Source organism: Pygocentrus nattereri, chromosome 8 (genome assembly GCF_015220715.1).
Source record: "Pygocentrus nattereri isolate fPygNat1 chromosome 8, fPygNat1.pri, whole genome shotgun sequence".
NCBI lineage: Eukaryota > Metazoa > Chordata > Actinopteri > Characiformes > Serrasalmidae > Pygocentrus > Pygocentrus nattereri.
The window spans coordinates 14374065-14399087 of NC_051218.1; the positions used below are offsets into that span (position 1 = coordinate 14374065).

Genomic DNA, 25023 nt, shown 5'->3' on the forward strand with positions numbered 1-25023 from the left:
TCCAAGCAATATTGCCATGCTTGAAATCCATAGGTAACCATGCAGTAATCTGCTAAGCAAATGTTAGATGTGAAGAAATAATTTGGATTCCACCTTGTAACAGTATCACCATGGCAATTCATAAAATATGCTGAGTACTAACTACATTTAGAACATTTCTGTTGATCTCTTACAGTATCCCTGCCAGGGTTCAGGTCTGGGCTTCATGAATTATTCAGAATGAGTTGTTCAAAGTTTTTAAAGCTATTTTTCTGTCTTATAGGCAGAGAAAAGAAGAGGGTGCAATGTATGCTAATACAATGAAGCATAGAGGGAGTGTGGCTGGTCAGCTTGGGGGCAAAATGTAGTTGAGGTTGACTCTCAACTCCTACAATACATGCATAGTGGGCGGAATGCAGATGTGATCACTAGGATTGATGTCATGGTTATCGATTTGATGTTGGAAATCTTAAATCCATCAGTAAACTGTATTTCTTTTGACATTAGGGTCACTTGTTACAGATTGGAGCATATTAAATGATGATCATTGAGAAAGACAATATCTTTTTGGTTTATGAAGCTGATAAAACTGCAGCGCATCTGTTAAAGAGAGGTTCATGAGACGCACAATCAGCTTTTTTTATTTAACCTAAATGACGCCATTTGGATGGGGTTCAGGGCAGTAGCTTATGACGAATCTTTAGATACATGTTTCATGGTTGCTGAGCAGATGTGGTCTTGACAAAGAGATTCACACCAATTTGCTGTGCCAGCTGGGTTTTCCCATTTAATTTCACATCATAAACTGGAGATGCATAATTTGTCATAATCTTGAATATGAGCCTCAGTAGGAGACGTGATAAATTTTTCTTTCTATTCATGCTAATAAGCACTGTCCCCTCTCAAAATGGCCTCATAGTACCCTTGGTGGTGCACCTGTTAAAAGCACTGCTGAGCAGGACAGAGGTGAACTCTGCCATTGAGTTTGAGGATAACGTTCCAGCTATGCTATGTGCTGTCTGTAGCTGAAACCCAAAGGAGAAAACCAACAGAGTTTGTCTTTTTGCCATTGGTTTGTGACAAAAATGAGAATCTGGTGTTATACCGAGGAACTCCATTATGCTTCAAAATTAGTTAGTACACTTTTCTTGAACCCTGCTACATAACCCTCACATAATTTTACCCAAGTTTCTATTTAGCCATCATAACATCAAACGTTAGGATATATGTCATGACAATTTCTAGATATTACTGAACGTAATCCACCATTACAACTCACGACAACATATTACATCTTCCATGGTATGTTTAAGGCATGCTTTTGTCAATGTTATGTAGCAGCATTGAAGTAAAGTGTTTCCAGATTTTGCATGTACTGTCCATCCTTCTTACATTGGTGCAGCTGTTCTACAATTCTATTGTACAACAGTGGAAATAATAATACTTTGGTGATAAGATAGCATCTGGAATCTCAAGTTACACAGGCGCCCAAGAGATGCGCCTTTCATAATCTGACATCTTGGCACATCTTCAGTTGTGACATCAAATGCATACCCCAGTGAAATGTATATTTCAGCTCTCTTTAAAGAACATGACCATCGGGAGAAGGCAATATGCTTTCCGCTCTTTGCTCGCCTGAAAATATACAAGGTTTGCAGCCACCTCGCCTCTGTGACTTATCATTTATTTTACTGGACTATCAGCCTGACAGCAGGTTGGCTTGCAACAGTGTCACAAGGTCTACAGCAACTACAGCATATGGCACTGTGCAAACATGATCCCATCTTGAGCCTGCTTATGAAATCACAGAGCAATCAAAAATGACATCAGTGCTGGTACCACCCTTCCAGAAGTACTTGGTGCTGTGAACATTTAGGGCTGATCATTAATCTTAAATTGGATTACCAGAAATAAACATAATGCATACAAGAAAGAATACATGAAAATATACTTTCACAGAACAGATTTAATGACGTTATTTGTGCTAATCATTTGCCATTAATTAAGCTCAATTCAGTCTTTGTGATTTGCAAGTTCACAATATAGAGAATGTCACAACATAAGGGCCTGTTTGTTCTCTGGAAAATGAACAGTGATTTTGAATGTACTGTGGCTGAGTGGATCAAAGGACAAACTATGTGATGAAATAGAATCGTAGTGAGACATGTTCCCTGGAGCAGAAAAGTGGAAGAATTGAGAAAGTACAAAAGGAATACTGCATAGTCAATGGACGTTTACAGGACAATCATGCAGTCGCATCGCCTTCATTTGGAGGATATTTAATCTTTCAGAAAATACAGGACAGGTCTAACCTATAATGTAGATGGATAATGTATTTAACCAAAGCACATTAACATGATTTGTTGTGCACACAGTCATGTTTTCATTAATTATTATAGGTTAGATGTTGCTGGTATTTTTACTGAACTGTCAACTGAATAATAAACACATTTGTCTGTTACTGTTACACTAGTGCTCAATCTCAGCCTCTTCAAGTTGAAGTCCTCTGCTAAGCTGCCCTTATCGACAAAAGACCTTTCCCCACTTTTGATGAAGCACCATATGTGAGAGGAATTTTGGCCCTGACCCTTTAATAAGGGGAACAGTAGAGGTTTGAGTCAGCAGCTGTTACTTTGAATGATATCTCAATTCCCTCTCAATTGCCTTGGAAAATAATGACACTATCCTATCCTATCCTAGCGGGAGCAGTAAGTCATATGTCATCTCTGGGCTTCATCTCAAGTGGTTATTCATGGTATGTTCATAAATTGTTGACACCTTAGATGTCATTGTCCAGGTTCAGTGAAATGAAATCCATTGTCATTGTCCAATTTTCTAATCAGAGTAGTATGAGATCTGCACTATATGAGGAAATGCCATGGTTAATAAATGATCTTGTCCTTTTTGTAAAAACGATTTTGCCAACGTTATCTAGAACAACATAAGACAATCAATACATTGAATTGTAGCAGGCAAATCATAGTCAGCTATATTTAAAAGGGAACTCAAAATGTGCTTAATTAAATGATTAAGGTGTAAACAGTCATGCAGAGTGGCTTGATATGAAATGCTCCAACTCAGAATTGTTCACAGTGGTGGGACCAGATGTTTGAAGAGTTTAATGCCTCAGAAGGCTACCTCACAGATAGCTGTGACACGACATGTTTATGAATATGCTGCCTGATGCGTGAAACAGTTTCATGACAGCTTTGTGATGCAGTCTACAGCATATATTTTTAAATATATTCATGGTGAAGAGGCACATGCAGGGTATTGAAAGAAAAAGCTGTACTCGAAAAAAATGTATTTTCGTCATATTTACCACATTCCCAACATAACAAAACAAATAGGTTCACTGGTGGTTTTAACTATCACTGCCATTGTAGAATCTAATTTTCCCTCATTTTCTCTACAGTGAACCATTTCATGTCTAAACACTCTTGAGTGACCTTGATTTATGTGGAAATTGTTAAAAAATTGGTGGAATTCCCTTGGAAGTGAGAAACGATTCCTGCTGTTTGTAGGAAGAAAAGCACTCCACATGTGTGATGTGATACAACAGCCTTGCCAGTGATTGAAATTTCAGAAACTACAGAAAACTCAAACTGGGCAATTATTATAATGAAGCATGTTTCAAGTTTCCAACAGAAGGACAAAAATGAAAGAATGTTTTTCATTCCAGTTTTCAGTCTGAATTTCATGCCAAGCATGCTTTAGTTGTACGGCTTATTGATGACTCGATGACTAATCATGGGCTTTAGCAAAATTTGAATGCATTCAAATGAAAATGGCAAATGGTAACCCTGCCTAAGAGGCCTAAAAAAAAGAGGAGGAATGTTTGAAAATGATTGCTCCCTTCAAAATGTGAAATAATCATCAATCATTTTAACTGTTAAAAATGTATGCGGTTTCAATTGTCATGTGAGGCGCAGTCATTATACAATTAGACATCTAAATGAACAAATATGAGCAGCATTTTAACTGATTTTACACATATTTTCAGTATCAGTAGGTCTTATATTCATATACATGCCTAAGTGTCTATAATGTGTAAACATATAAATGATTAAAAAGCATCCATGCGTGTGTTTTAATTTTGATGAGCAGACTTTAACATACTGCATACTGGAATAAAGTTGTTTGAAATGCAGCTGTTATCAGAATTATTGATGCATCAGGATTTCTTGCCTTTCAAATTCAATATACTAAAGCCAAGCAATAAATCCTGCTAACACTGTGGTGAAATTATAATTCTGCCTTTCCACATGCCCATTAGCCTCAACCTAATTGGTAGCAGACCATAATTGGCAGCTGCTGAGACTGTAATATTGGAAAAAACATGACATGCACACATCATAAACAGCTGACTTCATTGTGCTTCAGAGAATAAATGAGGAAACTCAGCCTGATGTTACAGCATGAGATTACAACCTTTCTTTAATCCTACCTACAGAATTGTACTGGTTTACCATGTCGGAAGTGTGATGCATGTTGATGCTATACTTTTTTGTCTTTTTTTCATACTTGGTAATCACATTGAGATGTGAACACATGAATATCAATAATGTGAAGAGGCATTATAAAACAGGGCTAAGTACTTGAAGAAAATGCTATAGTACTGCTTATTCCCAGTCGGATTAAGCAGCAGGAACAACAGTGACAGGCAGGGCTCGATAGCTAGATACTCTGAAAACCTCTTTCATCTTTATACGCTTTTGGCACAAGGTTCTGGCTGGAAGGATTCTTTGGGGTTCTCTTCAAAATGTGTGCAGTTCAGTCTAGCAGCATAAAATATCTCTTCACTTCTCAAATGCAAGATGTGCAGTCAGGATTTTTGTCTTACAGGGTTTAATTAGAAGGTACCCATGGTGTGGTCTAATCATAACAACACAAAAGTAAAATAACCATGATTTCATTGATGAGTTTATAAGCTGCTATTATATTGGCAAGGATAATACATGCATGATGTGATCATATCATGGATATTGCTTATTAAATCTAAACTCTAGTTTTTAGACTTGTCATTTTAGTGACCAGTTCTAAACTTGCAGAGGCTGTTCACAGGACAGTGGAATTGGTGGCTGAATTTTAGTATTGATGCACTGATTCGATATACTGGATTATTACACTGATAGCAATAAACAGATCAGAAATTGGCTAGACGTGACAGCATTCAGTGCTGTTTTATATAGGCCTGTGCAACAAGGTAATGTCATTGGATATTGGCGATGATGATAATATTGGTGATGGAAAACTGAGAAAGAACTATAGAGGGCAAATTTAATGTTAAACAGCTTACTAAATAGTATTTAATACGATAATAATATTTTATTCCCTTTCCCTACTGAAACAATGAATTATTACAGAGTAATACAAACAACACAATCACATATATGCACAATCCTAAAAAGAAAGCTGATTCACCACCATCTGGAACTACAATAGAGAAGGTAATAATAAGAAGATGAGATAAATAATACTGCACACAAGCACTACCTACCTACTCATAACAGTGGTGTAGCAAGAAACAATACTATGTCTAACATACTGCGCATGATGTAGGCTGATGACCTCAGTTCAAATATCAGGAGAGAAAAAGCAAGATCCGTGCATTCCTACATTTTTGACAAGCAACAATCTTATCATCTTTAAAAAAAAAGAGCTACCTGCAAAAAAGCAGCTTCAGCACAATGATATAGCACCCTCAGTGTTAGAAGCTCAGTGTAAGCTCAAGTACTGCAGTTTCTTGATTCCTGTGGAGCAACATCCAGCAACAGAGTAGAGCGCTGAATACCAAAGCAGAAGCTGCAGACCCTGCGAATCCCCTTACTGCACAATTTGCCAATTTAATCTCCTTATACAGACCCCATCTTCACCTCTCATCAAAATGTGATATGAAGCTTGACTCAAGTGACAATCTAATTGTTATGTCTCAGCAGGCTACAGTACATCCTGAGTTCAGATATAAAAACAGCTATTTTGTCTTCTTATATAGGCTTTAATATTGGCGAATGAATCAATTTCAGACCAGCGATACCTTTGAACCGCTATTCAGCCAAGGCAGAAATTATACTTATATAACTTTTCCATTATGACAAGTGGGATTCATAAATAGCCAAGAAGGCATGTTGAGGCAATAAGTTATTTCCATTACTACAGCAGTAGCAATTTTCATTTGCTCTTGGACACAAAAGGGCCACACTGGTTCCAACATCTTAGTGTGGCAAGAGAAACTACAGCTAAAAATAATGGCTTTAAGTGGCATTCAATATGAAATAAGAAGCAGGTATATTTACATTAACACTCTGGTAAAATATTAGTATTCTATTTTTTCATTTGACTCCCTGTAATCTCATTCAAAACTATTGCTCATTACCACAAAATAGAGGCTAGAAGTCAGTTAGAAGGACATTATTTAAAATTAAGATTTATCATTCCAGTCCTGCTGCATGCAAAATCGCTTTCTGTGCAATATAATATGGTTGGAATTGTATTTTATGGCTGCATTTAATACACTTTCATCAAAGAATACTAAATCTGTTTATTTCGACCCATGTTGATGGACAGAGAAAATGATAAATGCCTCCAGGAACACAGAGCTTTCTCTGAATGCTGATGACTGGAAATTTATCTCCAAAACAGACGAGCTGTTTGATTGTTAGAATGGAGTGACTGAACTGAATGAAAATAATTCTTTGAGCACAAATCCCAGGGATTACATGAATACAGATTCAGTGCAAAAAGTAGCTTGAGCCCCTCTGTACCCAATTCATCTGACTTTAAAGGACAGCAGGAAAATGATCTGGAGGAATATGTACCCAGTCAAGCTGTCTGGGTGATAAAGATTTTCTGCAACACATAGCCATGAGGGACCATGGGTAGCTGTAATCCTCTTTAAAAGCAGAGTTCATTCATCTTCTTTCAGGTTCTTTTTCTCTTCTTCTTCCTTTTTTTTCTATTTTGGGGTGGGGGAATTTGGAACCGTCTGTTGGACAGACAAGATAGATTATTTGGGTTCCACTTTCTGCTCAGGACATAACCTAATCGTGGCTACTACTATGTGGCAAAGACATTCAAGGAGCCTAAAATGAGAGAACTGTAAATAGGTAAAGCTGTTATTATATGCATTACATTACATATCATTCAGTGAATCAGTATGAATTACATGGTCTATGCTAAGAGGAACATATAAGAACCATGGTGCTTTATAATGTACCGTAGACTCCAGATTATGATGCAACTACATTAAATTATTAAAATATTGGCTTCCTAAGCTTTGGGGTTTTTATAACATTGGGGTTGTAAGAACAATACAAATTCTAAGGGCACTTCGTTCTGACAAAACTGACAAGCGCGATATGCATCTTGGAAAGTAGAGCATGCTTCAAAAAACGAGGCAGAGGCATGATGTTGATACTACGAGGAATAAAATCCTGCCAAATAAAATAGCTCTGGGCTACATCAGTGTGTGATTGGAACTTGCCACCAGCTATTTCTTGAAAGGTCAAGCATATCCCTGCTCAGTGCAGAGGATGTGTGCAGTGACGCTGACACAAATTCTGATATGAGAACCTTGAATTACATGGCAGAATCCTGTCTGCAGGCTAGCAAAGCTGCTTTCACCAGCCACTGCTGCACAGAAATATGCAGCTGACTACAGCAGAGAAACAAAGAGTAACATTTAGGATGATGTGACGTGCCAGTGAAACTATATGTTGATGAATACTACGCTCAGTATAGTGCATGTAAATAACACACATATTTACTTGCCAGTCTCTGTATGTTCCCTTTGTTAAAGATCAAATTGGCCTTTTCAACATCAAAATGGGACCAATTTTAAGCCAGTAAACCTGATTGGTTGGTTTTCTGTCCAGGATAGTTAAAATGCTTTTATCTCTCCACGAGAAGCAGTGTGTAACAGTGACTTTACCATTGTTGACGGGAGTACAGCATGATAAAATAATGTTCAGTAAGTACTTATAGTAATTTATTATTATAAATAATCACAAAACAATTCTTCCACCAAGCAATACAGCAGGAATAGTTGTCTATGGCTACTAAGAAACATTAAAGTCAACAATTATTCCATGCACAATCTACAGTACTGTGCAAACGTCTTAACATCTGGGAAAATTACACATTAAATATGCTTTTTATCTGGGCAGTTAGCATATATTTGTTCTAAAAAGAGCCAATTCATGATTTTTGTCTGTCATAGAACTTTTGTCTGAACCCATCGGGATCTGACTACTCAAGTCAGTCGGGTTTGGACGTCATTTCCAAAACACGTCACGCTCAGTTCAGGTTTATACTAGATATTCTCACAGCCTGCTTCACACAGCAGTTAGTTTCTCTGCTTTCTTTATTCCTCCTCTACTTTCATTATCATAAAACAGTTTTTAATGAGTAACCCACTCAAGCTATAGACAGGAATGCCGCACCTAAGGACTAAGGTAGCCCCTTGAGATTTTCTTTTTAAGATTTGTACGATGCACTCAGGCAACTGCGATGACCACCCTCTAACTATTTATCGATTTAAATTATGCAAGTCCAATAACTGCAGAGACATCACTCTGATATGAAGATAGAATGAGCTGCATCACTCACTCTGCACCATAACTAATGGATCTGTTTGCTTTGTACAAGCAGTAAGACATTTTTTTCTATGTTTAAGATTTGTATCATTCATATTATACACATATTATATAACCATGTTATATTATATTATTATACACAGACCATCTATGAGCTAAGAAAAAAACATTTTAAATGCCTAGTAATGCTTCTGCAATGGCCATGTTATATGGTTAGATTTAAATCTTAAACTATGAAGTATTTATAGGAATTCTCTCTAGAGAAAGTATCAAAGCTAGCATGGAGAGGAGTGCAAGCCACTGCACTTACCATGTGTGGGAGGATTCTGTTCTGCACTCCACAGAGCAGCATTTAATCTGCAACATTTTGTTTTCACTATTCAAAATAAAGGTTATTCCAAGATTTATGACACTTAAAAAAATTGAGGTTTGAGAGTAATGCCATAAGAGAATCTTAAGCTGGTTAACCTTTCAACAGATGGTTCTTTACAGAACCAGTTTTGTTTGTGAGTGTGAAGAACCTTTATAAAGTTTAAAGAATCTCCAGATAATGTGAAGGAGATTTCTTAATTTCCTATAAGTTTTTCCCTAGAAACGTGCATTCAAGCCAAGAGGTACAATCTTTATTTAAGACTGTACCTTAAGGTCTTATTGTTTAATTTAGATCTCATGTATTTTATTGCCAGTCGAAAAACAGCATTTAAGTTTTTCATGTTTTGTAAAAAGCCAAAGGAAAATGTGTGAAAAAAGATACAGAGAAAATTGGACTTTTGAACAACCATACATGACCAGGTAGACCACCAAACCAACACCATCAGATTAACAGCACTTAAAGCTTTCATCTCTGAAAAAGAGGAAAAATAATCAAGCTCCACTCTTACTTCAGATCTGAATAAATCCTCAGGTGAGAAGATAACTCAATGCTGGGGGTCTGAAAGGATCTGTAGATGTCAAAAATCTGAGAAAAGGAAACAAAGATAAATAGACAAAGAGAATTTGTGCTAGAACACCGGAACTGGACATCTGATATGCATAGTAAGGTTTTATAGGCTGAATTTGAGAAATTAGTAAACCTGAGTAAATGGAATCATCTTCTAAGCTTTGGAAGTGGGGAAAAAGTTTCTTGCAGATTTCTTTGAAAAACAAGTCACAAAAGAATGAAAGAGTATCTACAGTGAATTAAACATTATCCCTCAGATGCATTTTAGGTAGTAATGGCACCCCTTTCCTTTCATAAAACAAAGTTAGTTGTATAGGGAGGAATATTTCAGTAAATATTTTTGGTCAGTTTATGGTCGCTGAGAGAATAATACAAAAGCAATTAAGTCTTCACATACTGGCAGACATAAAAAGTCCTTTTGCCTTTCCTTGGAGCTGATACAGAAGTAATGCATCTCATCTTTACAACCCCTCTTACAGCACCTTATTTCTTATTCAGCACACCCAGTGCTGTGCCTGGGACCAGTTATAGTGGCAGAGCGATAGATTACCAGGCTATTTAATATAAAGGAAAACAGCTCGGTAAAGACTATATCAGGTTTGAGAAGGGCATGAGGTACAAGCAAAACAATGAAGTTCCAGTGTTGGATACATCTTCAGGACAAAGGTGGGTACCACAGGGTGCTAATTAAAAATATTTAACACATTTAAACAAAATGCAACACACGTGTAATTGTGTTTTAAACCTCTGAACGGCCACTGTATCATCAGCAACTATTAGCCTTAAAATATTAATGACTTGAGGACCCTGGCGCATGTAGTAAATCACGTATGCAGATCATGTAAGGGGTCTCAAGTGAACAGAGCCGCAGAAATTAAACATTCGGTTGAAGCAGTGCTGATATGTTCCTCTATAACTAAAGCAAAGCCCCACTGGCCCCTTTCGCCCCCTTTCTCTCAGAGCGAAAGGACCTCGTGTTATAAGTTATGTTTAATTAAGGAGAAAGGGAAAAGAAGGCAATGCCATAAAGGAGTTTTTGAGAGCAGAACACATGTGAATACCTTGTATCTGAGGAATTAGTCCATGTTCTATGATCCGCAGTCCAGCAGTGATTATAACTAGTGTGGCAGTTGTGGCAAAATATCAGTCACCTTAGGACGCTTTCATATGTTTGGATGTGATGTCCGCGGCTTGTGAATATCAGCGCGATCACCCGGCCTTGACAGCTGTCCAGAGAGATATGATAATGTATTCTGTATGAGAATCACCTTGCTGAACTCAAATAGCATAGTTTCATCTCTCTATACCGTAAACAGAGCAGATCACAGGGAATAATTCTCCGTGGCTAAAAATAGCGAGGGTGCGAACTCTGTAATTAATCTAATTTGAACCGCCGTATGTTCAGATCTGACTTATGATGGCAGTACACGTCTGCCCTTTGAGGCTAGGACACAAGGGTGGATTCTGCTTCACACGCTGTTCTTCTGGATGGAGTCACAGTTCATAAGGCCACCGATACCACTAACACAGCCTTCAGTGAGATTTACTAAGTAATTACATCTTAAGTACCAGAGTGCAATCTAGAGACAGGGTTCCTGTGTTTTATAGATGCCTATTTCTTTTTTTAACAGTCAAGCAGATGTAGCTGGATGTGTTACTTAAAGTGAACGCATAATATTGAGTTTAACAACAAACAATAAAGATTATAGTCTAAGTATAAGATATAAAATGTATAAATATGATTAAAGGGTTCTCCGCATCATGACAGGATTCTGCAAATTGATGGATAATGTGTGTTATAAGGTTCTTTATAGCACCAAAAAGTGTTCTTCTATTATTGCAGGTTTGACATCATAACAATTGAAGAACCAGATTGCACATTCTATATAGAACTCTTTTCAACAACATTCTATATAGAACCATCTACAGCACCTTCTACATCAATCTGAAGAACCTTTTACTGATGTAAAGAACCCTTTAATCAGGCAACGGTGTTCATGGTTCTATACAGAACCATTTTCTTTAAATAAAGAACTTTTGAAGAACCATCACTTTTAACAGTGTATGTCAAAACTTATAAAGTACTTCAGTTAGACAAAGTTGGTATTGGTGTCAGTACTTGAATCTGGTCGACACTTAAGGATCAGGTATTGGTATCAGAAGCGAAAAAGTCATATCGCTGCATCCCTAATTACAATGTGTACATCAACACACGTCTTGCCAAAATACAATTTTGTGCAAAGGGTTATTTAATTCACAATAAAAAAAACATAACATATATATGTACAATATATATATATATATATATATATATATATATATATATATATATAATGTATGTATAAAGCATATATTTAACAAAAAAACAACCCAGAACCCTACACAACTAAATATAATATTAATTTTTTACTACAGCTTCCATTATTTTCAGGAAACTTGCTTTTAGTGTTTCAAAGAAGTCTACAGGGATATTTTTTGACACATTCTGAGGAACAGAAAAGCTCTAGCAGCACTGCTGTGTCTGATTCACTCACACCAGTGCAACACACACTAACACACCACCATGTTAGTGTCAACGCAGTGCTGAGAATGATGCACCACCTAAATTGCACCTGATCCGTGGTGGTCCTGACCACTGAGGAACAGCATAATAGGGGCCTAAATGGTGAATGGAGCTGATAAAATGGACAATGAGTGTAGGAACAAAGAAGTGTTTTTAATGTTGTGGTTGATTGGTGTGTATATGTATATGCATATACAGGTACACAGATATGTGTGTGTGTGTGTGTGCATCCAAAATTATATATTAGTAGTATTTACTATTACATAATTAGTAATAAAAACTGTATTTAACAACCTTGTAAACAGTTTTTAACAAATTATGTAAAATAGTTAAAACAGAGCTAAACAATACTTATAGGTCAACCTGAGGCATGTACTCATTAGACCACTGCAGCTTCTCTGGCTCTGCAAAAATAGTGCTGAATGTTGTTTCACATCCAAATTATTCAAGTAATTTGTATCACACATGTCCCGTACACGTGTGCTACATTTACAAGTGTCAGACTATGCTGGAGTGCTGTAAATATTACAGTTACTCGCGCTATCAGTAGCAGCGGTTCTCTCCAATGTGCTGCACATACACCCACTACTACCTTCCCACAAAATATTGGCGTTACAAATTTTGCCACGAGCATTTTCACTGATGCTTGTCAACCCACACTGCTGATATTAATTATTAAATTCTGTGTATTGGTGCACATGCATGATTGCATGTCACAAATTATTTTGTGGTATCGATCATAGATATCAGCATCACCACTGCTGATATCGATACAGTGTTTAAGTGCCAGGTTCCGCACCTTCCAATACTAATTGGAATCAAGTAAATTCAATGCCTTACTTTTTCTCAGTGTGCCACGAATTATGCCGAGTTCCAAAGTTATGAGAATTCTTAACCACAACTTTTTCCCAGACAACAAGACTTTGTAGAACGGGGTCCAGACTTTTAACTAGTTAAATGTCAGTGGTGGATTTGCTCCATGAAGGACACCAAAATAACAGTTTTGGATTGTTTGTCACGGGTCTGAGGGATTATTGCAGTGCTTCACAATAGCATGTAATCTACCGGTCTGCAGGGAGAGGAGCTCAGAATTAACATTATCACAGCACTGGGAAGAAGCCAGATTCTGTGTAAAGACCATGTCTATCGAAAAAATAGAGGAAAGTTTGTTTAAAAAAAATGGTAAGCTGCCCCCTTTGGAATACTCTGGTTCTCAATCCACTTATTTACGGAGTTTAGCTCTAATGGTTTTAATTTGAGCCCTGACAAGTGTGAAGGAAAGAGATATGTGGAGTATCGCACATTTCCAACTGGGGTGTGTCAAACAAATATGTTACTGCATCGCTTCTCTGCACAGCATTGACTGCACACTTTCCACAACCTTTCATCAAACAACATGACTAAATTCTGGTGTGAGTAAAGTAGCAAACTATCTGAAAGTTGTGGTAAACACCAATGTACTTACAGGCCCTACAGTGCATTAACTGGACATTTCAATTCTGTCACATGCTATCACTGTCAGTCAGTGAAGAAGGTGGATTCACACAAATGATAGGTCAGTCAAGGTGCATAATAATAAAGCATTGACAGATATATCAACCTTACAGTGTGTTAAACTCACTTCTCACTAACATTTCTCACATGTCAAACAGCAAAGCTATGTGGCAGACAGGTGTACTTATTACCAGCTTCACTGAGTGACCTCTAATGCACTGGGGACCAAACCGCTATTTTTCTGGCTTCACAGGTTGATTTTGAGCAGCTACTCCAAGATGAGCTCCAACTGCTCAGACGAGTTTTTCCAGGCCACAAACCATGCGGAACAGACCTTCCGCAAGATGGAGACTTACCTGCAGCACAAGCAGCTGTGTGATGTGCTTTTGATAGCCGGAGATCATAAAATCCCTGCACACAGGTCAGTATTCTTCCAGCCAAATCAAAAGGTTTTACTCCCAGATCTCCAGCAAGCAGAACAGACATGAGTGAAAAGTGTTATGTTTATCCTGAGCAGCATTTAATTTTTCAAATGCCTTATGCAGCACTTCTTTACTTCTGTACTTCAATGCTTGAGCATTTGCAATAAAAAAGTAATGATCTGCAGATATGCATCAGCCAGCCATATCAACAGTTTGAATTCAGCTTGTAAGTGTTTTCCCTTGTATGCAATTAGCTCCTGTGTTTTTGATGTTACTCAGTAGGAGAATGCTCTCAGTAGTCAAGCTTCACTGAGTACCTCAACGTGGCACTGAACTCAATCAAGGTCTCTCCAACTCTGCATGATTTAGCCTGGTGAAAATAAACGCTGCACCACACACTAAGGTGTGATTAGTGCCTCTCCCTGAAACACAGAGCATGATAAGAAGAAACAGCCCTTCTTATGAAGACTCACTATTAAGACACAACATACATCTAGGCCTATACTAAGCTTTTTGTTGTTTCTTCTCCTTTCCTTTAATGACAGACTTGTTCTAAGCGCTGTTTCTGACTACTTCGCTGCCATGTTCACCAACGATGTGCGGGAGGCCAAACAAGAGGAGATTAAAATGGAAGGTGTTGATCCAGAGGCACTAAGATCATTAGTTCATTTCGCATACACTGGTCAGTACCTACGTCTCTGCAAACTCTTCTTCAGGGGTTCTTTAGTAAAGGCAACGGTTATGTATAAACCATCGCAACTTAAAGGATCATTAGAATGCTTGAATGTCTCTTTTATCAGGTAGTCTACACAAAATAGTAGGCATGCACAATCAGAATTGGCCACGACCAGCAGAGTTTTTGCATTCGGCAGTCGACCAGTGCATTTTTATTTTGGCTTATCTGTACCGCACTTTTATGAAATAAATAATGTGAGGCAGGGAAGCACCCCTGCACTTTATTTGAAAGCTGCTGCTACATCTATACCAAAATGCCATAGCATAATTATTAATAATTTATTAAAGGTTATTCTTGGATTAATGACAATTAAAAAAGTGATGTGCCAAAAGAGGTTTGAGAGTAATGCCATAACAGAACCTTAAGCTGGTTAACCTTCATTGTACAAAACAGCTAGTATCTTAGTATCGTTTTATTTGTCCTGTTATAAAATAAGCAGCTGATATTTGTTTAAGAACTTTACATTTGTTTTGGCTCATTAAAAAGAATTGTATGTATTTCATGTGTTCACAGTTTGATCTTTGAGAAAGAAACTAGTCATTAGTCAGTCTGGCTAAAGAAATTAGATCTGGCCATAAAAATTCATGATCAGTGCATCCTTACAAAATAGCACAAAACCAATACCCGAATAGAGACTTTAGTATTCAAATATGGGCACCTCCAGCAGTTATCCGAGTACTGAAGGGCAGAACCTCTTTGTACTATACAGTCAGGACGTGCACGGCTACACGTCTTCCAGTACTCGGTTAACCTCTCAAAACGCCCGGGGCTTCAGGGGGCGCTGGGAGGACGGCACGCCCCCAGCCCGGGCCTAGAGGGGGCCCGGATGGGAGAGAGGATACGATTTTAAGTAGCTGGGCCTCTATCACATCTGACGAGAGCTGGATAAGGCGGGCCCTCTCCTGATAGTATCCAGATAAGCATGGTATACGTCCAAAGGCATAGCCTACCTTACATCACCCATCATTCAAGTTTTACACAGGGCTTTTAAAGCTTGCCACAGTCAGGACTGAGTCATGGTTTCTAAAAACTTTACAGGACCAATTGACTTTAGTGATGTAGTAGGTGTAAAATGTTGAATAAAATATTGTTCTGCATGACTGGCTTTATTTTAACTCTTACATTTAACTTTATGACACGCAAATTTTCAAGTGGATCACCGATAAGCGAAGCTTGTAAGGCCCGCTGTTGCGGGAATGTGTATGTTGTAAAATTATGTTATAATGAGCTTTATTAAATAATAAAGGGTATAAAGGGCCCGGTTATTTGCTGAGCCCCCGGCCCGGCTCTGATTTGTTCCGCTAGTGCCTGTAACTGAATACTAAAATCACTATTCAGATATTTGTTACGTTTCAGAAGACAGAAAAAAATACACCTTACTGACCAACAATTCGCCGCAGTGTGACACTTTAGCTTATACGTGACTGAGAAGGCAGAGACTGTGCAGCTGTATCGCTATCTAACTACTCTAGCTTACACTTATGGCATTTGGCTGACGCTCTTATCCAGAGTGACTTACAACTTGATCATTTTACACAAGTAGGCGAAGGTGGTGTTAGGAATCTTGCCCAAGGACTCTTATTGGTATAGTATAGGGTGCTTACCCAGGTGGGGGATTGAACCCTAGTCTACAGCATAGAAGGCAGAGGTGTTAACCACTACACTACACCAACCACTAGCTGCAGTAAGCTAGGTCCAGAAACAATGAGAATGTCTGTCTGTGATAAACATGTTAGCACAGCGTTCACACTGAGGACAAACTAGTTAACCTAACTTGTGTGAACGGTAAAAGACAAAGAGACCTTATAAGCATCCAACGTAATACTGGTTAGCTCTGTTAGCTCATTAGCTAGCTAGTTTGTTAGCTTATCTGAAGTGGTCTCATTTAGTCTTCCAACACGAAAGCCTACCGATTTTCCTCAGCTGGTTTTCAATAATATAACATTCTCACCGTGCTACAACTCCAGGGCTATCATATAAGTTTAGTCTACAGCCTTAGGTTACACCGTTTCCAGACAATTATTGCAATATTAGCTGATATTATATTTTTATTTCTGACACTGTTTTTCCTTCCCTGATATTCGTTCACAAAAACGGATGCTCGGCTATGAAAATCTGTCATCCCAAAGCGCATCTACCACACAGAACAATTTGCTAATAGTAAAGTATTAAATTTGTCTCACAAGTTTTTTATGTACACTATAATCCCTTTTAATACATGAACATTGAGGATTACCATTACACCTAACAGTTTACAGCTGTACATCCTCCTGTTTAGCTCCCAGATATGGTCTCTGGGTCTCTCAAGTCTCTGTCACTAACTTCTAACAAAAGGAAATTTCAAGACTCTTGTCTGTGCATACACACTGCTGGGTGTAGTATCTCCGGCACAGCCGGAGAATTATTTTAGTCAACAACTCCTGTTCGGCACAGGGTGTTCACAGAGTTTCTGAGATGTATCTTTCTTTCTCCAACTTCACAGGTGTCCTTGAGCTGAAGGAAGAGACGATCGAGAGCCTATTAGCTGCAGCATGTCTTCTCCAGCTCTCACAAGTTATTGAGGTCTGCTGCAACTTTCTAATGAAACAGCTTCACCCGTCCAACTGCCTGGGGATACGCTCGTTTGCTGATGCTCAAGGGTGCATGGACCTGTTAAACGTGGCCCACAGCTACACCATGGTAAGACTGATGCATTACTGTTTTACAGTTTTTTTTGAAAACAAAAACGAAATGAAACCTTGATGGAGTATTTTACTGTAATAATGTTCCAGTTTTCATCACTGATGTCCATTGAGGGCAGCACTGGCTGCATGAGTGTATGAGTGTATATGTGACATATATCATTTGTACAGTCACTGTTTCTAACTCCTCTGGTTGTTATCTTGCACTCTTTATTATTCTTATATCTTTGAGCTGGGCGACAAGACAAAAATGTAATATCACAATACTTCAGAAAGTTTTCAGCATACACAGTATGTGATATTTATTTTTTCCTGACGTTTGATAAGTTAGAACAGACAAAGTATTACCACATTTAAAAAACTCTATTGTCCAGCCCTAGTACAGCATGTAGATTCTTGTAAAGTCATACAGTTTTATGCCAAAGTTTGAGCATTACATTTAGTTGAATTTATTTTTGCAAAGTGTTGCTTTCCACTTTGCTGTTGCTTTTGTTAGTTTTGCTGCTCATTTATTTATCCATATGTTTCCGGCAAGCACTGTCCAAGGTACCCTGCAGAAGGTGCTGATGGTATCACATGCCATTTTAAAGCTGTATTTAACAAGAGGGCTACAATCACAGATTTTGTCATAGGAAAATACACTGTACGAGCAGCTGGGCTTCAGCCTGCAATTCTTCAGGTGGTTCAAATGGTCAAACTGATGGTGTTATCAAAATTAGTGGTGAAATATTTGTTTTGTTTTAACACATTACTACTGTCTTAACTTACGATAGCCCTAGTAATGTTTTTTAGGAATTTATATAAACGTAATTATTAATACATCCAAACACCTATGCACGTTTTATTTTCCCATTAAGGGTGTCTGAACTGACCTCTTGGTGTGTGAGAAATGTAACAAAAGCTACATTAAATATTCTCAAGGGCTTCAGGATCCACTGCACACATTTGTGAGATGATATGCCTCTGTCAAAGTGCGGAAACAACTGAGGAAGATGGCTGTTATCTCCTGAAGGACATCTGCACAGGCTGTTTACATAGGGCTTCCCAGATCAGTGAGGTTAATCTAATCAGAGAGCACAAGCAGGGAAACTTCCTTTTCAATCACTTCAGTAATGGACATGGGGTGAACAGGGCTTCCTGGTCTACCATCCGTTGTATCCAGATTGAAACGTTCCATTTTGATAAGACATTTTTCCTCTTTTCACTGTGCAATCCCAACATCCTGTCTCATTGTGAGAGACTAACAGCGTGACAGTAGTTTAAGCACCGTGCTGCTCCGTGTCTGAGTTAGAGATGTCATTGGCATTTAGCTGTCTCAGAGCAGGGAAACCTTTGAAAATGACACTGTTTGCTGTGCCGGCAAAGAGCAAAGAGAATCAAAAATTTTCGTGGCCACTTTTTGATAATAGGCATGAACTGATAGCACATTTTGGCCTATTTGTTTTCACTTGATCACCGTACCACCATGTTTACTTTAGTAGTCTCAGCATATTGAGCCCCTTTCAAATCAGTGTTGCAAACACCCACATATCTTTGCAGCTTTTCGGCCAAATTCACATCTCAATACTATCATAAAACAATGCCTCAGGCATCAGGCCGTGAATACACAACCATTTCATTTAATCACTTCTTTCCAAACACCATACCTGTGACTCAGTAAATTGTCTTAGCAGTTTCTCTAGAATGGAGCATTTCACACCAAACCACTCTGAATGACTTGAGATGTGAATTGAGATGTGAACAGAATCATTCAGAGTGTTTTGATGTAAAATGTGAATTGTTGAAAAAAGTTACTGAATGAGATAACACGGAATGACTTTGTTTACAGAAAATTTGGAAAATGAGTGGATTTCGCCTTTGAGTCTGCTTCAAATCACTGTTGCAAACAGAAGCTTAACACGCTTTCTTAAAATATCTGCCTTTAAGTGGCCCTTAAGCCAGTGTTTGTGGTTAAACATTATTTATGTGTTTAATTAATTGCAAATAGGTGTGTGCTAAAAAGGGCAAATAATGAGTCTACATCAATGTCGCACAATAAAGAAAATACAACTAAAATCTTTATGCAGGAGTGGCTGGAAGAAAAATCAATGCATGTAGCTAATTTCATTCAGCTTCTGAGTTAAGCTCTCAAATCCCACAGATGGCTTTAGGTGATACACCGCTGCTTGAATCTGATTATTGATCAATACGATGTTTGCAGCTCTTATTCATTACATAATTTAATCAAGAAGAATAACAGTGCTTGGGAAGAGGAAACACTCGAAGCACTGTACGTGATGAAAACCTTATTAAGTATTACCTTTTTAAATGTTTCACATAGAAGATTATAAAGCAGTGCTTTAGACAGCAGTCTCAGATGCCCTTGAAATGACAACCAAGCAAATCACTAGACTGGGAGGATGAGAGCCAGAGAAAAGAGAAACGTGAAAAATACATTCACTAGATCTAAAGGAGATCTGAACTGAAAAAAAAGAAGTTTTTTTTTAAAGTGACCCATAGAATGTCCAAAGTCAGGGTGACTTCTTCGCCACAAAGTAGGACAATATGAACAGCTAAGGATAACTCATGAATTAGTGAGGTACACTATAATATATATTTATGAGACATATGCTATAAACTGGATCTTGCAGCTTAGGTTGGACTTTAGTGATTGAATATAATTTGGCATTGATCTTTCAGGAACACTTTCTAGAAGTCATTCAGAATCAGGAGTTTCTCCTGCTTCCTACAATGGAAATAGTGAAACTACTGGCCAGTGATGACATCAATGTTCCAGATGAAGAGACTATTTTCCAGGCACTGATGATGTGGGTGCGCTACGACGTGCAGCACCGACAACGAGATCTGGGAGTGCTACTTGTGTATATCCGCCTACCCCTTCTGCCACCTCAGGTTTGCATATGACACACAATTTATAATGGGACGTGGCATTTGATGCAATATAATGCAATAACCTAATACCAAGGAGCAAAGGACGCTGAAAGTTTAACTCTTTTTCTTGCTTTTAAATGGGCTTAAGTGCTTCTAACATATCAAATATCCCCTCTGGTTGAGCTGAAATGATAAAATAGTGAAAAAAAAAATCAGTAGCCTACATATTTTATTGAATGCTTCCTTAATCAAGATATGTGATGTTAAGTAATGATCATACTCATTATTCTCTAGCTTCTTGCTGACTTGGAAAACAATAAGATGTTTTCTGAAGATCTGGAATGCCAAAAGCTACTGATGGAGGCCATGAAATACCATTTGCTGCCAGAGCGCCGCCCAATGCTACAGAGCCCAAGGACCAAACCTCGCAAATCCACTGTTGGGGCACTCTATGCCGTAGGAGGAATGGATGCCTCAAAAGGTGAGCCATTATTTGTTTCCTCTGAATGAACCTCAAAGCACCATGCTATTCTGTTCCTTGTTGAACAGTTGACTTTTTTAACTGGATTTCATTAAGTCCACATATGACTTGTCACCATTCTATTAGTTAAAATCTTTCATCTGGCATTTTAGAAAAAAACCTTTGCACTGACCAGCCATTCTGCATTATGTGACAAAAATGAGGACCTACCTTTCACAGCTGCAGCCTACCATTTGAAATGCAGCTTTGAAGGCAGCTTTTAGCTGCACTTCTGTAACGCAGAGCGAGGAGGCGGACGCATATGCGGAGATAAGCAACTTTTATTAAGGACAAATCCAGGGTCATGGTCGAGACAGTCCAGGTTCAAGTGACCAATACGTAGAGCAGGAGGGACAGACATAATGTAAATAAACAAGTACACAAACAACAGGGCCAGAAGAAAAACAACATACGATAAACAACAAAGACCAGCCAACTCACAGGGGAAATCACAGGGCTTAAATACAACAGGGTTAACGATTGTTCACAAGACACAGGTGGAATAAATCAGGGGCGGAGTCAAGAAAACAAGGGGGCCAGACTGGGAGGAAACCAAACAAAGAAGCAAATGAACATGTAAACAGACACACATGCAAGACCGAAACACAAAGCACATGGAGGAGTGGGAGGAGCCAATCGTGACAGCTTCTCCCTGGTACTGATCATCATATTGTGCGTAACTTTGCAGCATTTTTCCAAGACACATTGTAAACCGCTTGGAATAAAAGCAACATAAAAGAATTTTAGTCTTCAGAAGAACCCCAATGTTATCCCTCTACTCAAGTTAGATAGCTACAAAACAGTTTGTTGCAGTGTGACAGAAGCTGTATTTCCTTACTAGTGTATTCCAGTTCAAATTCCAGACATACAAGTCTAAGGCTTCAGATTTGTGACAAAAGATCAGTCTGCCACATTATAAAAGCCACACCCACTTGAGTCATATGTGTGCTATGCAACCTGTTATTGTTTGTTGATTTTTTTGTTATACAGTGTCAGAAACCTTGTAGTCACTTTGGGATTGATGGAATGGAAGATTCCATTATTTGTTAGGTACATTAGACTAATAGCCCCATTGCAAAACAAAAGACATACATTTGTGACACCACAGTATCTTGGGGGACTGATTTGGGGTAAGCTGACTAGTGAATAGAATAAGCTGAATAGTGTTTAATGAACTATTCTTTGAAAGTTCCCTCTTCATGGAAAATTACATTTTCCTCAGTTTTGAAATTAAACTTTTCATGTAGTATTAAATACTGTTAAAGTTTGAAAAAGTATCACTGTTTTCATGATGAAAATCAATGCTTTTACATATCTGCTTATTCAGCCTACAGCAGTTTAACTCTGCACTTTCACACAGAAGTTATAAGCATATAAGCAAGTTTCAGCGTTGACTGTTTCTTTTTAACCCAGTAAAGGGCCAGGGCCAGAAGACAGGCAAAAAGGTTTTTCCACACTTCTATAAACTAAGAAAAGCTCAGTCAGTTTGCTTTGATGTCCCTGTAGTTAATAAATCCTTAGTATGTACTAGTATGTGATTAAAATATCACAGTGGTCAACGTAGGGTTCTCCTTTAGCAGCTGTAGCCAGTCAGCAGCCTGTCTATGCTGACTACCTTCACACACACATATACAAACATATACACATAAAGACACACACACACACACACACACACACACACACACACACACACACACACACACACACACACACTCTAACAGCAGGCCATGTAGGAGAAGAACAGAGTGAAGGGACACAGCACCTCCACACTTTTATTCCCCATGGGTTCACTCAACACCATATGTGTAATATAAATGTGTAGGGGATGTACAGTGTGAACAGTGTTATTTCATATTTTCTTCACAGAAAATGAGCAATGGCCAAGGAATATGAGGTCGAAATAATAATTGCATCATTTTTTATTTTGGTAAACGCTGAAAATGTGTCCCACAGTCCCGAATACCACACAGGGGTTAAAGGGTTAATGAAGCACAATAGGACCAGTCAGAACAGAGTGAATTTACATATATCAGCCTTAAAGGCATAGTAACTAAAACAGCCTGTTTAATTCTAAGGGATAAAGAGAGGTTTGAAAATGGTCTCATAAAAATGAATTGTTTTTGGTGCATAAACTCACACAAACTTTATAAGTTAACCTCCGGGAAAAAACAGATAAAAGAAAAATATAGAACAGGGGCCCATTAAATGTATAATAACTGAGAATCAGTGGGATTGTGGCAAATAAACACAGGGTGCACTACCAATATCCATCTGTGTCAGCCTCTGGAAACTGTGACCCTTATATTCATAGCTTTCCAACTGTATCAGTGTGTAGTATCTATTTAGTACCAAAACATTTTATAAGGGTAAGCCATATAGGTTGACACCTATTAACTGTGGCATTCAAATAGAGCATTTGATTTGGGATAAAAGGCTGATCCAGGTTCCAGGGGATGAAACCTGAAATTAACTGTGTATATTCTTTCAGGTTCTACAACAATAGAGAAGTATGACCTGCGCACAAACACTTGGATCCAGGTTGGCATCATGAATGGCCGGAGGCTTCAGTTTGGTGTGGCAGTCATTGATAATAAGCTCTATGTGGTTGGCGGAAGGGATGGGCTTAAGACATCCAACATGGTAGAGTGCTATGACCCAATCACTAAAGTGTGGTGTACTATGCCCCCTATGTCGACCCACAGACATGGGCTAGGTATGTTTTTTCAGGGCTCTTTTATTACTATTTCTATGTATGATTTGATTGTAATTTGACATAAATTGCCTGAATCTACATTGTAATGGGAGCCTTACACATTACACTCATTACCAGAGCTTAGAACATTTCTTTCTCTTTGGGCAATGAAAAAGAAGAAGTTACTGTTGCTGACTCACAGGGAAAAGAAATATATAGTTAAAAAGCCAATATAGAGTGCCTTTGTGGGCAGGAAACACACTGTGTTTTTCCCTTATCGCTTCAGCACCAGGAATCACCCTCAACGTTAAGTGCCTTCCTGTTAGCACACTCAAGCTTGTCCATAAAACACAGATGACTCATTTAAAATGTGTTTCAACATCTCTAACCATAGTTAGCACTATGGTTTGTTGATGAAAACAAGACCTGCTCCAGAAGGTGAGAAATGTATAAGATATAAACAAAAATTTTTGTACATTTGTCCCCAAAGTAGAGAAGAAGCAATTTCCAGAGATACCTTACTGAAGGTAATTTCAAATTTCCAAATAAACTGGAAAATATGCAAACAATGCTTTAAGTTGAAAGTCGTAATATAACAGAAGGATCTGAAGTAGTGAAGATTGACTATGCATAAGAAAGTTCAATCATTTTACAGTTCTAATTTAGACTATTAAGACTATTAGCAGTTTAAGGGAGTAGAGAATCTGTCTGTAGTGAGCATTACAAGTGCAATATCAATACAAGCTTGGCCCATGGGCCAATAGAGACGTATTTATTCCCTAAGACAAAATTGACTCATTCTGACAAGAAAACACAGGATAATTAATGGGAGGCTAACTGTATGCATTGTGAACAAAGTACCAAGAAAGGCAAACTTATCAATAGCATATATCTATTTCAGTAATTGCACTAGGGGCATTATCTTATGTGGACAGATAATCTTATAAGGGCAACATCTAAAATGTAGCAAACAATACATCAAATGCAGTGTTGAGAAACCAGCAAATAAGTCAAATGCAGAGCAAAAGTCCGACACCACCCTTCATTTATTTAACATATCAAAAAGGCTATTAAGTACAAGTCATTCATTTTTCAGGAGATATTTTATTAACACTTAAGTTGGATGGTCCACTGTAGATTCTTTATAAATGTTTAGTATATCTTTAAGTAACATTAAATGAAATAGCCACTAAATGCAACTGATTTTGAAGTTGAGCGTTACTTGTACGGTCCACTGTAGATGCATTGTAAATGCTCAGTTGGCTGTTAAGTAACATTTAACTAAATATCCATTACATTCAACTGAACTTCAAGTTTATTGTGAAAGAATGTACTAACTCTAACCCTAACCCTTACCTTAACATTGTTGGTAATCAACTGAACATCACCAGAAGTCTCTGTAGAGCATCTATAGGGGACCATCCCAAAAAAGTATGACTAATATTTCTGATGAGGTTAGTTATATAAACAGGACTTTCTGGAACTGTTCAAACAGTGATTAAAAGATGGGGATAATAGAGCTCACAACTGT

The 25023-nt window shown here is 38.0% G+C and overlaps 1 protein-coding gene across 2 annotated transcripts in view; it reads left to right on the forward strand.

Moving 5' to 3' along the window:
* klhl4 (kelch-like family member 4) overlaps positions 1-25023 on the forward strand; it is a 48631-nt gene that overhangs the window by 12962 nt on the left and 10646 nt on the right. For both annotated transcript variants that reach the window (XM_017689983.1, XM_037540709.1), the window contains 6 exons: positions 13824-13991; positions 14538-14674; positions 17211-17407; positions 20089-20301; positions 20575-20761; positions 23289-23513. In XM_017689983.1, the coding sequence (XP_017545472.1) occupies positions 13824-13991; positions 14538-14674; positions 17211-17407; positions 20089-20301; positions 20575-20761; positions 23289-23513 (1127 nt within the window). The remainder of the gene's footprint in view (positions 1-13823; positions 13992-14537; positions 14675-17210; positions 17408-20088; positions 20302-20574; positions 20762-23288; positions 23514-25023) is intronic.